Raw genomic sequence first — 16,260 nt, forward strand, 5'->3', positions numbered from 1 at the left:
CAAACTATTTATTTTTGTGAGTATCACGGCTGAGTTATTTATTTTTAAAATCCTCCTACCCCCCCCCCCCCCCCCCCGAATATCAAATGGTCGTCCCATAAGGACCAAAAATCCTTATGGAGACTGCATGAACACTGCATGACCAAAAGTCCATATGGAGACTGCATGAACACCTTCATGACCAAAAGTCTTCAATAATACTGCAGGAACACCGAATGACTAAATCCCTTCAAGAGACTGCATGAACACCATATGACCTAACGTCCTTATGGAGACTGCATGAAGATCACATGACCAAAAGTCCTTATGGAGACTGCATGAACACCACATGACCTAAAGTCCTTATGGAGACTGAATGATCACCGCATGACAAAAAGTCCTTATGGAGACTGCATGAACACCACATGGCCAAAAGTCCTTATGGAGACTGCATGAACACCACATGGCCAAAAGTCCTTATGGAGACTGCATGAACACCACATGACCAAAAGTCCTTATGGAGACTGCATGAACACCACATGGCCAAAAGTCCTTATGGAGACTGCATGATCACCGCATGACAAAAAGTCCTTATGGAGACTGCATGAACACCACATGACCTAAAGTCCTTATGGAGACTGCATGAACACCACATGACCAAAAGTCCTTATGGAGACTGCATGAACACCACATGACAAAAAGTCCTTATGGAGAATGCATGAACACCACATGACCTAAAGTCCGTACGGAGACTGCATGATCACCGCATGACAAAAAGTCCTTATGGAGACTGCATGAACACCACATGACCTAAAGTCCTTATGGAGACTGCATGATCACCGCATGACAAAAAGTCCTTATGGAGACTGCATGAACACCACATGACCAAAAGTCCTTATGGAGACTGCATGATCACCGCATGACCAAAAGTCCTTATGGAGACTGCATGATCACCGCATGACAAAAAGTCCTTATGGAGACTGCATGAACACCACATGACCTAAAGTCCTTATGGAGACTGAATGATCACCGCATGACAAAAAGTCCTTATGGAGAATGCATGAACACTACATGACCTAATGTCCTTATGGAGACTGCATGAACACCACATAACCAAAAACATACAAGAATGCTGCAGTATATGCCGGAACTCCCTATTGACACTTCATAAACACCAAAGAATCAAAACATTTTACAGTTAATATTTACCATCCCTCCTAAAACAGATAAGGGGTATTCAACCACCTTCACTTCCCATGATGTCTCACACAATCAGTATACATCACATAAACATGCTCTTATGTATGATATTCCTCAGACTGTACCTTATGTGAAATGGTCGTTTTGTATGATAAAAAGGAAAGATCAGTCTAGATACTACTATAAAGATCATTCAATTAATATTTTTTTGGTTGAAATTGAAAGATTTTTGTAAAAATTTTCCACACCATTAGTAGATTGATTGATTGTTGGGTTTTAATGCCACTTTTAAGCATCACTTTTAGGCCATTTCATGGCGGCCAGTTTCTATTGGTGGAGGACGCTGATGTGCTCAAAGAAAAGACATCAAGCTTCAAAAGGAAAACTGTAAATCCTAGTCAATTAAGATTGGAGTGGAGTGCACACTCACGAGCAGTGCTTGAACTCATAACCTCAGCATTATTAGTAGGATATGGTAGAAGACAGGTAACAAAAGCTAAAATTGCCCCATGGGCCAGCGGGGCTTAAAAGTGAGGCTTTTGCATCTTTATCCTCCGTTGTCTAATAGTTTAAACATATTTATTTAGAGTGGATTGGGAAACAAGTTTTGCAACTTATATTAATCCCTTTTCACTTAACGGGTGCGAGTGCTGCCTTGTAGCGGTATTAGCCTACTCTTTTTTGAAATCTACAAGGGCGTCTTTAACGTGCAAGAGATATGGCTCTCTCTTTACACGGGTCAACCATTTATCGTCCCCTTCCGATGGACTATCATTGTTTCCTCAAGACCATACTCGCAAATGGTGTTAAGAGAGAGCCGAAAATTGAGTTCCTGAAATTTTCATCCCGAAAGGGAATCGAACCAGGAACCTTTGTGATAGAAGTCCGATGCACTAACCACTACACCACAGTTCTCTTATAATGGTCCTACTATCACAGATCTTGTCTAATGTCTCCATTGCACTACATTCCTTACAGACAAAACAAGGCACAAAATAAGTAATAATGTTCATAAATGTTACTACAAAACTAACCTTTATTAATACTTAGATTAAAATACATGTTAAAATAAATATAAACTAAGATGATCAATCCTGAAACTCACAAATTGTAAAAATCTTAAATAAATAAATTTCACAGCCTTTGTCTGCAATTAAATTATTGATTTAATATTAAGACACCTTTGCCATTATTCAGTTGAAATTATAATTTGAGAATTACATTCATGTAGCATCTAACTGATTTTCTGTTGTTATGAAAATATCTTTGCCAGCAGTCTATTGAGGGGGGTCTCATTGGGGGGGGGGGGGGTGTTCTTATCCTGGATCCCCCTTACTGTTTTGTCAGATTCCCGTATCCCGCTTACACTATGTACCTAAGCAATTCTCATTTTTTTGGTAATTTCCCTTGTCCCGCTAGACGTCATTTCCCGTTTTCCCGACACAATTATTTGACTGTCACGCTTACAAAAAAACGACAATCCCGCGTCACGCTTAGACCCCAATGAGACCCACTATTAAAATATAATTGAACATTATCTTACACCAAACTGATTTTCTGTTATTATATCTTTAAAAGATAAGAATCTTGACTAATGACCTGTTTGTCTAATCAGTTGAGTTACTTTCCCCTGTTTATTGTTTACTGAATATAATATTGCCATATTATCATATTACACTGACAACTTTCATATCTATTACTACACCAAGGTGAAAGGAATGACCATTCGAGACATTGGCGGATCCAGGAGGGTTCTGGGGGTTGGAACCCCCCTTTTTTTGGCCAATCAATGCATTTGAATGGAGATATATAGTTGGACCCCCCCCCCCTTTTTTAAATGGCTGAATCCGCCCCTGAGAGATTAAGCAACATAATAATGTACAGGCAGTGTCTTTAAAATCAAATGCAGAACATTGTAAAATGAATATAACACTTTTTACTTATGACAAGAGCCATTATTGGCTCCAGAAAATCTAAAAATTATCAACTAATTCAAGCCTTACACAATTATGTTAATTCTATTGATTAATGTACAGATTAATATAATCTGCACACTTTCTTTATACCGAGTACTGTGAATTCATTATTATTTGTTAAATACCAATTTTCGTGGATTCCGTGGGAACATAGGAACCATCAAATCAAATGATCAATGAATTACAAATTTTCTAAAGGAATATATGCAGTGTTTTCCAAAACAACAAATTAAATAACCACAAAACTACAACTATTCCATAAACCACGAAAATTGGTACCCACAAAAATAGATGAATCCACTGTACCCGAAAAAAACATGTTAAAATTGAAAATAAATTACAATTTATACGTTCAAAAGTTTTTTTCTACCTTCATCAGAATTTTTTTTATGTAACACAGTCATTTATGCCTTGGCAATCTTAAACCAAAAAGTGTCTACAAAGTATTATATGAACATATCTAAGGAGGTAAGGGACAAAATAACTGATATGTTTGTATCAACAATGTTACTATCAATTTTATTAGCTTCTTGACTGCATAAGAAGGCGTTGTATATAAACCTTGATATTATATATTCTAAACAATTTTTATCTCCCTTTAATAAGGTAAACCCTTTCTTAATGTCTATATGACCTTAACACTCATATATCCTTTTAAATGTCTAAATTTTACTAATAGCATTTTCATTAATACTCTTGGAATATTATGAGACTATTTCTATGCTCCTCCTAAACCTTCTTATATTTTTTACAAAATACAATAAACAAATAATAATTACAACAGAGTTATTTCCCTTAGTAAATATTCCTTTAAAAGGCTATCAATGTGGAGATCTTTGTCATTAAAAAATTGACAACCCTCATCAACTTCAAAAGCAGTAAAAAATTGCATAGGGCATTCAAATCAGCTGTATCGGATAAATAACAACTATAAAACAACCTATTTAACAATTATCATCTTTCTAGAATGCTACGTAATAAATTATTTGGGACGTCAAGTGTCTCATCTTCCACTAACACAATGTCATACTTTTTCTTGTATAACTCCAGACTTTCTTCTACCTAAAAATATAAAATGATATTCAAAATTATTGCATTGGTTGCAATTAAATATTGTGATTTCCAAGTAAAATAAAATCCAAGAATTTTCCATTTTAAACAAGTAACTTCTTTTTAGATAAAAGATTATTGATTGATTATTTGGTGTTTGATGCAATTTAAACACTAATGTGCTATTTTGTGGCTGTAAATAGTTATCAAAGGTACCAGGATTATATTTTAGTACGCCAGACGTGTGTTTCGTCTACATATATAAGACTCATCAGTGAAACAGTTAAAAAGCCAAACAAATACAAAGTTGAAGAGCATTGAGGACTCAAAATTCCAAAAAGTTGTGCCAAATACGGCTTTAAGGTAATCTACTGCTGGGGATAAAAAAATCCTTAGTTTTTTCAAAAAATTCAAAGTTATGTAAACAGAAAATTTATAAAAATAACCACATAATTGATATTCATGTCAACAGCAAAGTGCTGACTACTGGGCTGGTGTAAGTTTTCATTTTTATTGGTGGAGGAAGCTGAGTGTACAGAGAGAACCAGAAACTTGTGGTCAGAAACCTTACAATCCTAAGAGTCAAGCACATCTGACACTTACAGTATTCAATCTCATACAACAACTTAGACAGAAACCTTACAATCCTAAGAGTCAAGCACATCTGACACTTACAGGATTCGATCTCATACAACAACTTAGACAGAAACCTTACAATCCTAAGAGTCAAGCACATCTGACACTTTCAGTATTCAATCTCATACAACAACTTGGTCAGAAACCTTACAATCCTAAGAGTCAAGCACATCTGACACTTACAGGATTCGATCTCATACAACAACTTGGTCAGAAACCTTACAATCCTAAGAGTCAAGCACATCTGACACTTACAGGATTCGATCTCATACAACAACTTGGTCAGAAACCTTACAATCCTAAGAGTCAAGCACATCTGACACTTACAGGATTCGATCTCATACAACAACTTGGTCAGAAACCTTACAATCCTAGGAGTCAAGCGCATCTGACACTTGCAGGATTCGATCTCATACAACAACTTGGTCAGAAACCTTACAATCCTAAGAGTCAAGCACATCTGACACTTTCAGGATTCAATCTCATACAACAACTTGGTCAGAAACCTTACAATCCTAAGAGTAAAGCACATCTGACACTTACAGGATTCAATCTCATACAACAACTTAGACCACTTAGCCAAGGAGGCCCCTCTATATCTCAAAGAGGTTGACAAATTGTCGTCACTGACAAATGGTATCAAAATAGAAAAAAAATTTAGAAAAAAGATATAGTTCTAGTATGAAACTTGTACTTAAAATCAGTGTAAAATTTGATTGAATAAAAAGAAAAACTAACCCAAGAAAGTATATACCACAGCATAGAGTGTGATAAGATAATTCTCTACTTGAGACAATTAAATATTCAACTTAAAAACACCAGCTGCAAAATTTAGCTGTTGAGAGTGGGAAAATATCGCCTTGATATTTGCATGAAATTTAATGGTAGAATTGTATAATGATTTTCAGCAATATGCAGACAAACTTAGTCCTTCTCAATTTTCCAATGATCTGCAAAACAATGTATATTTTCTATGTAATTTCATAAGACATGGCCATCTTTTTCTCATGGCATCACAATAAGAAATTTAGAGGAAAGCAAACAAAATTGATGTCATTCTAATTGAATTTAACCAAAAAAAAAACTGAGATCAATAGGGAGTTAATAATCAGATCATTTTTCATACTTTACAAAATATGTAAATTTATATCATGCTATTGCAAAAAAGTATCATTAAATGAACAGGTCACTGAGCTTTTCGATTAACATACAGATTGTTCAAAATTATTAGAGCTGGTGAGAATTGGTCAGGGAAATGGCACTTTTGTGTAAAAAAAAAAGCTATTTTCAATAATAATGTAAATTAATCTTTTACACACCTATGAGTGTTCAAAAATGAATTAAGATCCTGATCTACATTACATTCAAATCCACCTACCCTTCCATTAAGGAACCCTATTTTTAGTTTATGATCAACCTCTGCACCATCACCCATATGTAGGTCACCGAGGGAATCCCCCATTAAGATCATACTAGTTCTATGTTCTATATTCTGGAAATAGTCAGAATCGTGGATAGCATTCTCATTCTTGTTGTAAACATGTATAATGGCATTCTGGAATCCGGTCATTTTATCCTAAAAATAGAAATTATAAATACAATTATTTGGTTAATTCTGCATTGAGTTAATTATTCTACAAAATAAATGATGCAAATAAATTTTTGCTTTATTTCTATAGTATATAAATAGAATTTCCTGTTGTCCTTTCTTCTATGTTGCACTATAATTGTTAATTTTTGTCAAGACCTCGAAATCATATGGTAAAACTTTCTTTCTGAAAGAGAATAGGGATTTAACTTCCTATACAACCCTGATGTAACTGGTGTTTAATTCTGACAGTGCTTGCTCATTATTTATAGACAACATTCTTGATATTAAGGTGGTACCTAACACTACAGGGAGATAACTATGTAAAATCAGCAGAACGTTTTAATGACATTGTGTTCTTAAGGGAATATTAAGCTTCTCGATGATCAAAATAAGTGTTTGTCAAACTGCTATATAACCAGTGTAATTTTTCTGATTAAACGGTTGGTTCAATTTTTTGGATTTTTTTATATTTTTGTCAAACTGTCAAAGTAAATACTTTGATAAAATTTTAAGAAAATTAAACGAGCCAAATTAAATTTAGTTCAGGTGTTAGGTACCACCTTAATATAATAAATCTATAATTTTTGTACATTGTTCAACAATTCCAATAATAAATGCCTTCATAAATTTACAGCCCTCCTTTGAATAGACAACTTTTGAGTTTAATGCATTTCCGTCAAAAACTTGTGTATAGATGTGTGACACGTGCGTTTAGGTGTGTCATGACTTCCGTTTCAATGTTGGGAGGGTGGCTGAAAAACTATAAAGTTATATTGCACGAATAATTCGGCAAATCAAACTCTCATCATTGACAACCTGCACTGCTGTCATTAGGGAATTGTGATTAGTTACCTACGGAACAAATATTATTTCTAGTTTGCACTGCACAATGACAATCACTTAGACGCTTGATGAACGTTTATAGGGCAGGGATACAGGCGAGCCCCTCTATCTGGTAAATGATATCACAAAGGCGCGTATAATTGACGAGTTTTCTCAGGTGAAGGATGAGCTTGAAAGTGGTCTATTCCTTTATAATTTGTTTAGATAGCTTGTTGCCCAACTAACAACTAATTGATAGACTTGTAATGATATGTATAGGTAAAAGAAGATGAGAGCTTTCAGTCAATTAGACAGCAGCTTAACCACACACACAAATCAAAGTGCTTGTAAGCACTGATTGGTAAATATTGCTTTAATTTATCATTGGGACGTTAAATTAAATATTGCATTGTTGTAGTTGCTTCAAGTACAATAATGCAAAATAAATAAATTTGGTGTATTTACTGTTTTCTGATTGGTTAAAATTATTAGTTTTATTTTCAATGTTGTCAATTTTTATGGCGACACGCCCACTCTGACGTTTTGTATTCATACGCCAACATGTGTGTACGTTGTTATTGTTGATATAAAGAATATAAAAAGTTCTTTGAGCCTTATTTTTGATAGAAATTTATTTATAATGAATGGCAATAATTTATTTTGAATTTATTGACCCATATAATTAATTTTTGACTCTTCACATTTTACATAATCCGCGAAGCGGATTATTCAATGTTAAGAGTCAAAAATTAGTTTTATGGTTCAATAAATTCAAAATAAATAATAGCCATTCATTAAAAGTAAGATAACTCTTACTGAAACAATGACACCATGATATTCATAGAATAGCTATTAGATTCCTGCACTTGCAGGGGCGTATCCAGCCATTTTCAAAAGGGGGGGGGGGGGGGGGGGAAGGGGGGGGGGGGTCCCAACCCATGATAAAGGGGGGTTCCAACTATATGTCCCAATTCAAATGCATTGATCGTCCAAAAAAAGGGAACCCCCCCTCTGGATACGCCACTGACTTGCACAAGTTATGTAATTTTCTTTGAAAGTATACCATCATTTTAAAACTTTAATATCTGAGCATATATTTCTGGAAATGTTCATGGATAAGATGTTTAGAATGTTATGATCAATGCACTATATTTTGTGTATTTAAAAAATAGTGATTTACCTTCGAAGATTTAGATATCAAAGGGTTTTGATTGCAATTGATGCAATCTTTACACAAAACTCAAGTGACTTTTTTCGCTGTATTTTGAATCATATCTAATACTGTAAATTCAGAAATTATCCATGCATTTGTTATTGCGATTTTGTCATTTAAGACTTCAATTTGATTTTAACTTTTGCAATATTGAGAAAAATCCTGTTTAATCAATAAAAAAATAAATTGCAAGTTAAATTTTGGTGCTTTAGACCCTGTCACATTTTTCGCAATAATAAAAAAAAAACGCAATAATGAAAAAAATGCAATGATTTCTGAAATTTTCTGTATAAAGAAAGAATATTGATCTGACTGACCTCATCATTAAACTTCATATAATTTGATACAATGTGCATATTGTCATGCATGGTTGATTGTTGTTTTATTACTTCCTCAATGATGTCACCGATCCCTGCTGAAAATATCAAAACTGGTACCTCATACTTCTTAAGCTCATCGAAAAACCAGGAACAACCATCTCTGTAAATAGATAACATTAAATACAGTACTAGTTAAACTTGCTATATAGATCAGCTCAAATAAGTAAAAACATGTCATGTTATGTGTTTTTTTTATATATGATATCATCAGACATAGTTGCCTTTTTTTGACTTCACAATAGAAAGTTCAAAAGAAACCAAGAAAATTTGACATAATAATTGAATTTCGACCAAATATATGCAGAGAACAGATAATTCACTAGTGAGGAGAAATATTTTTCTCACACCAATCAAGAAATGGCAAAAATAGCACAAAAATAAGAAAAAAATTGTATAGTGTAAAGGGGGATAGTCCTGTTTTTCTAAAATTCACTTCATTAATTCAACAAGAGCTTAGAAGAATCAAGTAACAAAAACCTTTTGAAATTGTCCAGTTTGACCCTGCTTTGGACATGTTGGACAAATCCTACAATGTATACCACTTATCTCATCAAAAGAACAAGTTAAAGGTATACTAGCTAGGTTCTGAAGTTGCAGTTTAGTTGATGGTTGAAGATTAAATTTGTGCAATGTGTGCGGAATATAGATTTCTCTAATTTTTGTACTATTTTCACATTTCCTAACCGGTGGGAGAAAAATAGTTCTCCTCACTAGTGAAAAATCTGTTCTCGGCAAATGATTAGTCGAAATTTGATTATGACGTCTAAATGTTTTGTTTTCTTCTGAATTTTCCTATTGTGACGTCATGAAAAATGGCGACAATGCCTGCTGACGTGGCATATAAAGAGCACAAGTTTCTGAAAATCTTTGAAAAAAACTGATAAATAGCATTAGAGAAACAGATTCCGACACTATAACTCGTGTATTACGATATTTCTCCACTATCGACAGTTAAATTTTATTATTTAAAGAGCTCGGCAAGCCTCGCGCTTTAAATAATAAAATTTAACTGTCTCGAGTGGAGAAATATCGTAATACACTTGTTGCAGTGTAAGAATCTATATTTCTCCTTTTTTCTTGCTTACCCATTCTGTTTCCTGCATACTAGTTCAAAATGTAATGTGAAAGCTATGGGTTAATTTTTGTTCATCTTGATATTTAAATTTATTTCTTGTTCATCTGTGCATATACCCCTCATTTTTTTACAGTTTTTTGTTTAATTTGTTTTAGTCAGGAATCTGATGTTCAGTAGTTGTGGTTTGTTGATGTGGTTCATAAGTGTTTCTAGTTTCTTCTTTTTTATATAGATTTTAATGTTGGTTTTACTTGTCATTTTTTGGGCCCTTCATAGCTTGTTGTTTGGTGTGAGCCAAGGCTCCATTTTGAAGACCATACTTTGGCCTATAATGGCTTATTTTTACAAATTGCGATTTGGATGGAGAGTTGTCTCATTGGCACTCATACCACATCTTCTTATATCTATTTACCTAAGTTTAGCAGTAGACGAGGACACACAGTGTTTTATAGAATCTCTGGAAATTTCACATGTTTCTAACAAACCATGGGCTTTGGTCCACCTGAAACAAGATAAAAACTAGAAACATTGGCATAAAATAAAAATAAAAAATCCATATCCATAAATAAATAACATTTTAAAAAGACTGCTATTTTTCTTATATTATCCATATTTAAACTGTGACATTGCTAATAATAACATCAATGTTATACTTTGATGGGTATATTTGCTCCATATGGTCAGATTCGGCTTTTGTTAAATGGCATTATAAGTTATGAGTTTTAAAAATGAAAAGAATATGACTATGAGTTGTGGGCTTTGCTCATTGTTGTACAGTGACCTATAGTTGTTTATGTCGGTGTCATTTTGGTCTTTTGTGGATAGTTGTCTCATTGGCAATCATACCACATCTTCTTTTTTATATACAAGTATTTTTTATCTTTCCGTGCCAAATCCTGGCTTTTATTTATATCATCTTGTATCGTGAATCATATGATAGCTTCTTTTTATGCTAATTTTACATTTGATAAACAAAGCCATATTCTACATGTTCCTAATTCAAACAGAACATATATGGTACATATGCTCAAAATGGCAATTGAATTTTGACTTGATGTATTAAAATTAAAACCTTAAAAATAATTCTCTCATGTCATGTTTTATGGTCATTTTAACATGGATAGCCATTATATCTTACCACTCACTTTTACTCAATTGCTCAATTAAGAAAAAATTCATGGAAGCCATAGATTTGTTGGAAATTTACACATGGCCTGGGCAATAGCGAGGGATAAAATTAACGAATATCACGGCCCAGGCCATGTGTAAATTTACAAAAAATCTATGGCTTCCATGAATTATTTTGATTCTAATAGGACAAATAAGTTCATTCAAATACTGAAGCGAGGATAGTTATGCCGTGTGTGTAGCTGTTCTTTTTTACTCCTGGTTAGCTAGAGCTCAAATAATCACATAAATCTTTAGCTTGCATTGATTATTTCGTAAATTAGCGCTAGAAAAAAAATATGTTTAATTCTCACACCCAATATTTGTGACTTTTAATTTACATGTTTTCTCGTAAGCTACCATCATTCAAAACAAAAATTGACATGTCGTGGACTCGCTGAAATCAGTTAATATGCAAATAATGCAATAGAATAGAAAATAAAACAACACCTACCTCAGAATTCCATTTTAATACAATAGTATACGAACTTTGATGGTTACAAATAAATCGATATTGTTTTTATACTGCAACTTAAATGAGTATATTTATAGCTTTTAAAATCGTAGCATAAATATCAAGATAATTTTCATCCCTTAATGAACCCCTGATTTTATAAAGAAAGCGTTACATGATGAAATTAACATTGCACAAAGAAAGCTGTGTTACTATATTTAGAAAATAAACACAACTAGTTGTAGTATATTTTTTTCTTTTTATTATGCATCCAAATAAGAATAAAAATTCTTTTGTCTTTTGTTTTATTTTAATTTTTAATACAATAAAATCGGCAATGCGTTTGCAAATAAGTACAAATACATGAGGATTTATGTGGGAGGTATATTGTAACATCCATTATTTTGAATATTTATGAGTCTACGCTAAGTATAGATATATCGAGAATTTTCACACGGTGTTGTTTACAAAGCGAAAGAAGCATGTCATATTAGAATATATAATATAAATGTCTCACCATGTTGAAATGAGAATAGAGCAATACATCAAGGAAAAATGTCTTAATTGGCAACCATATATAACCCAAATTTTCTTTTCATTAAAACATTACTCATGTTACAGTGGCAGATCAAGCCATTTAAAAAAGGGTGGGTTCCTAACCCAGAGTAAAGGGGGGGTTCCAACTATATGCTTCCATTCAAATGCATTGATCGTGCCAAAAAAAGGGGGGTTCAAACCCCAGAACCCCCCTCCCCCCCTGGATCCACCACTGTGTTAATGTATTTCAATTGGTTTAAAAAGTCCTTACCATTCAATCATCTTAGGGATTTTCTCCTCTATTGATAATTTAGGATTTGTTTCTATAGGGAAGTATGTATCTCTCAGAGTTCTGGCCTGTTGAATATAAAAAGTATGATTTTACACCTCTCATTCATAAATAAACAGAAAAAGCAGATATAGCATGCAGCAGTTAAGATAAGTTACTTTTATATTGCTCCCCGCAATGGAGAGTGATACATATTTCTCCTCTCAAAAAAGTAAGAAAGGAGTCAAAATTTTCAGAGTAAATTTTCAACTGTGATTACCTTTGTCAATATAATGGAATTTGATATAACTGTCAATCCAGTGAGAGGTTAAGCTAGCTTTAAAACCAGGTTTAATCCACCTTTTTCTACATGAGAAAATGCCTGTACCAAGTCAGGAATATGGCAGTTGTTATCCATTTGTTTGATGTGTTTGAGCTTTACAATTTTGCCATTTGATTAAAGTTTCTGAATTGAACTTTCCACAGAGAAAGATTGTGATAAGTAGTTTTGTTATTTTACTTTTAAATGTTAATAATACACATCTGTACTAGAAGGCATAAAACTTTGCTCAGTACTCGGAGCACAAAAATCATGCTTGAAACATGAAATCCACATTTGATCCAGCAATTTGATTGGTTGATTTTCGAGACCGAATGCAAAAATCATGCTCGACAGTTTTATGACGGTGAGGCCTGGTGGATAATTGTCTAATCCTTGTATAATATTTTGTTATCATTGATTGTCATTTCTTTAGAAAATAGACAATAAGAACAAAATGGGAGAGCTATATCATGTATATCACTAGGTAACATTATATTTGTTATCAAATCAATACAAACCTAGTAATGATTTCTGAATTACATCTGTGGTATATTTTACTTATAAACATCTAGTGGATAGTTGTCTCATTGGCAATCATTCCACATCTCCTTATCCTGGTATAATCTGTTGTCTTCATAGAAACATAGGCAAAACAAACAAAATGTAAAAGATTTATTATTTATCATGTATAAATCACCAGGTCCAACATTACATTAACTGACCTTCTCCTTGTAAACCTCGGGCAAAGATCCTTCCTCTAAAACATCTGTAATAGATATAAAATAAATGATTCAATGCTCTGTTTATACCTTCAAGTTGAATATTTGTTTGTTGTCTTGTAAGTCCATTGGTTTCCTAAACATAATATGTGACTGTCATACAAGTGAGAGGTTTAGCTAGCTTTAAAAGCAGGTTCAATCCACCATTTTCTACATAAGAAAATGCCTGTACCAAATCAGGAATATGACAGTTTTTATCCATTCTTTTGATGTCTTTGAACTATTGATTTTGCCATTTGATTTGGGACTTTCCTTTTTGAATTTTCCCTCAGAGTTCAGTATTTTTGTGTTTTTACTTTTTACTGTCATGAGTGTAAATTCCAAAATCATTGCAGTTTTTGATGAGTGTACAAACATGCAAGATGTACTTCAAATATTTTCTAAGATATCAAGAGTGTGTACTTGGTATTAAAATGTATTTGACCTTTTAGATCTATCACTGCAAAACGTGGTCAATTTCTTTTAAATATTTTCATAAGACTTCTTAAAATTAATGCAATTTCTTGCTCATTGAATGTCCTTGAGAACAAGAAATTCTTACATTTTTCACGTAAGAATATACAATACTTATAAATTCATCTACCAATTTTCATGGATTGAAGGAAAAATGTGTTTTCATGGAAATATTTGAAATGATGGTGTTGCAATTTATTTTATAATCAATCATGTTCAAATAAGCCTACACACAGATTTTTTGAGGTATAAAAAGTAAACATCAGCATACCATGCTAGTTCATGCAGCATAGGAAGAAAAGTTATTACATGGCATTAAAAAAAATAGGGCTATTAAAGGAATACAAGTAAAAGCAAGCAACCGATGTAAGGCACTCATAACGTACACACAATAAATTTGTTTTAATCAATACCATAAACGTATTTACACTTTTGGTATTTAGTTGTATTTTGCCTCCGAATGACCTTATATCACCTCCGAATAACCTTTTGCAACAATCACTTGTTAGTTGTGACATCAAATATTTTGAATTATGAAGTAAAATTTTACGGGAACCTGTGTGATGTTATGTAATAGCGGACAAATTTGCATACAAGTGTAAATATGTCCATTGAATACAGTAATGGAAAATAAGTCAAGAAGTAATATATGCATAATTGATTTCTGACTAGCACTGTTAATAAATGAAGTAGTGAAAAGGTACACGCTATATATCACTGACAAGAACCACATGTTAGGCTTCTTTTTTATTTTTCTAAAAAGACATCATAAATTAAATAAAATAATATTTTCTGTAGTCCATCTGAGAAATGTTGAATTACTCCCTTTAATTTGAATAAAAATTCTAATTATCATTTTTATTCTTTTTAAACTATGACATGTGTGAGTTAATTTGAAAAAAATAACAAAGATCCCTTACAGAGGTTCCAATGACAATACTGCCGTGTCAATGATATAATCATATACTGTGGATTCATTTATTTTCCTTTGGATACCAATTTTCGTGGATTTCCTGGGAACAGTTGAACCACGAAATTAAATGTTAACGAATGACAAATTTTCTTATGGCTTGTATGCAGACCTCGGCAAAACCACGAAATCAAATATCCACGAACATGTAAGTTTTCCTCAATCCACGAAAATTGGTACCCACGAAATTAATGAATCCACAGTATATCACTATTTGATGGTACATGTACCGGAGACATGTATTATATGTCTCTGATGGTACTATTCACACATAGATCACATACTATGACAGGTAGCACAGACATGACCCTTGTGGATGTACTTCGTCAAAGTTCTATCGAAGTCTGCTACTATCTGTAATGAAAAGACAATATTTTAATGTTAAGTTACTTTTCAAAGGCTATACCAATTCATTTTAGTTTCTTGGATATTGGAAAGGCAAAAAAGTAATAATGATTCAGTCCTTCCTGACATTTTAAATTTAGCATCTCTTCATGTATGATGCAAGATAAATGTTTTGAAAGAAATCTTTTCCACTCTTCATTAAGGAATATAGACTCACTTTCAGGAATTGAACTTTTTTTTATCCAAATTAACCACTGAAACATCATTACAGTCCAAAAATAATCCAAAATACTAAAATTTAATTGGTGTGGCCTTTGTTTTAGTTTAACTGATCACTTACTGTGACAACCTGAGCAGGGCTTCCCTTTTTCATAGAATTTTGAAAGTGTAAAATCAAAATCTGACACAACCTGTGTAACAAAATAATATCTATTCGATGAAAATATTGAAAAATTTATAAAATCAATAAAAAGACTTCAAGCAAATTATACATAATAAAGGAGCCATACAAGGATTTAAAAAAAAAACGTGTTTGTTTTATGTATACCATGTATAATATATGTATTTTAGTGTATGACATGTAATGCATGTATAATCAATGTAGTTTGTGTATAACATGTATAATCTACATGATCTATGTAATGCATGTATAATCAATGTAGTTTGTGTATAACATGTATAATCTATGTAGTTTGTGTATAACATGTATAATCTATGTATTTTGTGTATAACATGTATAATCTATTTATAGTGCAATCAGCTATTTTACTATACAGATAAAGCTATACGTATAAACGTTAGCTTTATATGTCAATGACCTCAACTAACCTATAAGCCACGCCTCCTTACCAGAACTACTGTATTTCATCAACAACGTCACCTCACAACCATGACAACGTAAAGTAACAATGGTCAAACTTTTATGAATTTCAACTTTTATGTCTTCAAATTGGTTATTTATATACCATGTTTATCAAATGTTATTAATTAATTTCATTTTCCCTTTCTAATTCCTTTTAAAATATGTCAATATCTTACCGCCT

General features: G+C 32.8%; 1 protein-coding gene across 6 annotated transcripts in view; it reads right to left on the reverse strand.

Moving 5' to 3' along the window:
- Positions 1-2,193: 2,193 nt before the first annotated feature.
- LOC134700846 (7-methylguanosine phosphate-specific 5'-nucleotidase A-like) overlaps positions 2,194-16,260 on the reverse strand; it is a 28,140-nt gene continuing 14,073 nt past the window's right edge. For 3 of the 6 annotated variants that reach the window (XM_063562000.1, XM_063562002.1, XM_063562005.1), the window contains exons 3-9: positions 15,157-15,226; positions 13,393-13,436; positions 12,352-12,437; positions 10,335-10,424; positions 8,785-8,947; positions 6,216-6,417; positions 2,194-4,213 (exon numbers count right to left, since the gene is read on the reverse strand). In XM_063562000.1, coding sequence (XP_063418070.1) covers positions 4,110-4,213; positions 6,216-6,417; positions 8,785-8,947; positions 10,335-10,424; positions 12,352-12,437; positions 13,393-13,436; positions 15,157-15,226 — 759 coding nt within the window. In that variant the 3' untranslated portion in view covers positions 2,194-4,109. Of the gene's footprint in view, positions 4,214-6,215; positions 6,418-8,784; positions 8,948-10,334; positions 10,425-12,351; positions 12,438-13,392; positions 13,437-15,156; positions 15,227-15,557; positions 15,628-16,260 lie in introns of all 6 variants that reach the window. The other 3 variants (XM_063562001.1, XM_063562003.1, XM_063562004.1) reach the window with 1 other exon arrangement.

Source organism: Mytilus trossulus, unplaced genomic scaffold (genome assembly GCF_036588685.1).
Source record: "Mytilus trossulus isolate FHL-02 unplaced genomic scaffold, PNRI_Mtr1.1.1.hap1 h1tg000174l___fragment_2___debris__unscaffolded, whole genome shotgun sequence".
Lineage (NCBI taxonomy): Eukaryota > Metazoa > Mollusca > Bivalvia > Mytilida > Mytilidae > Mytilus > Mytilus trossulus.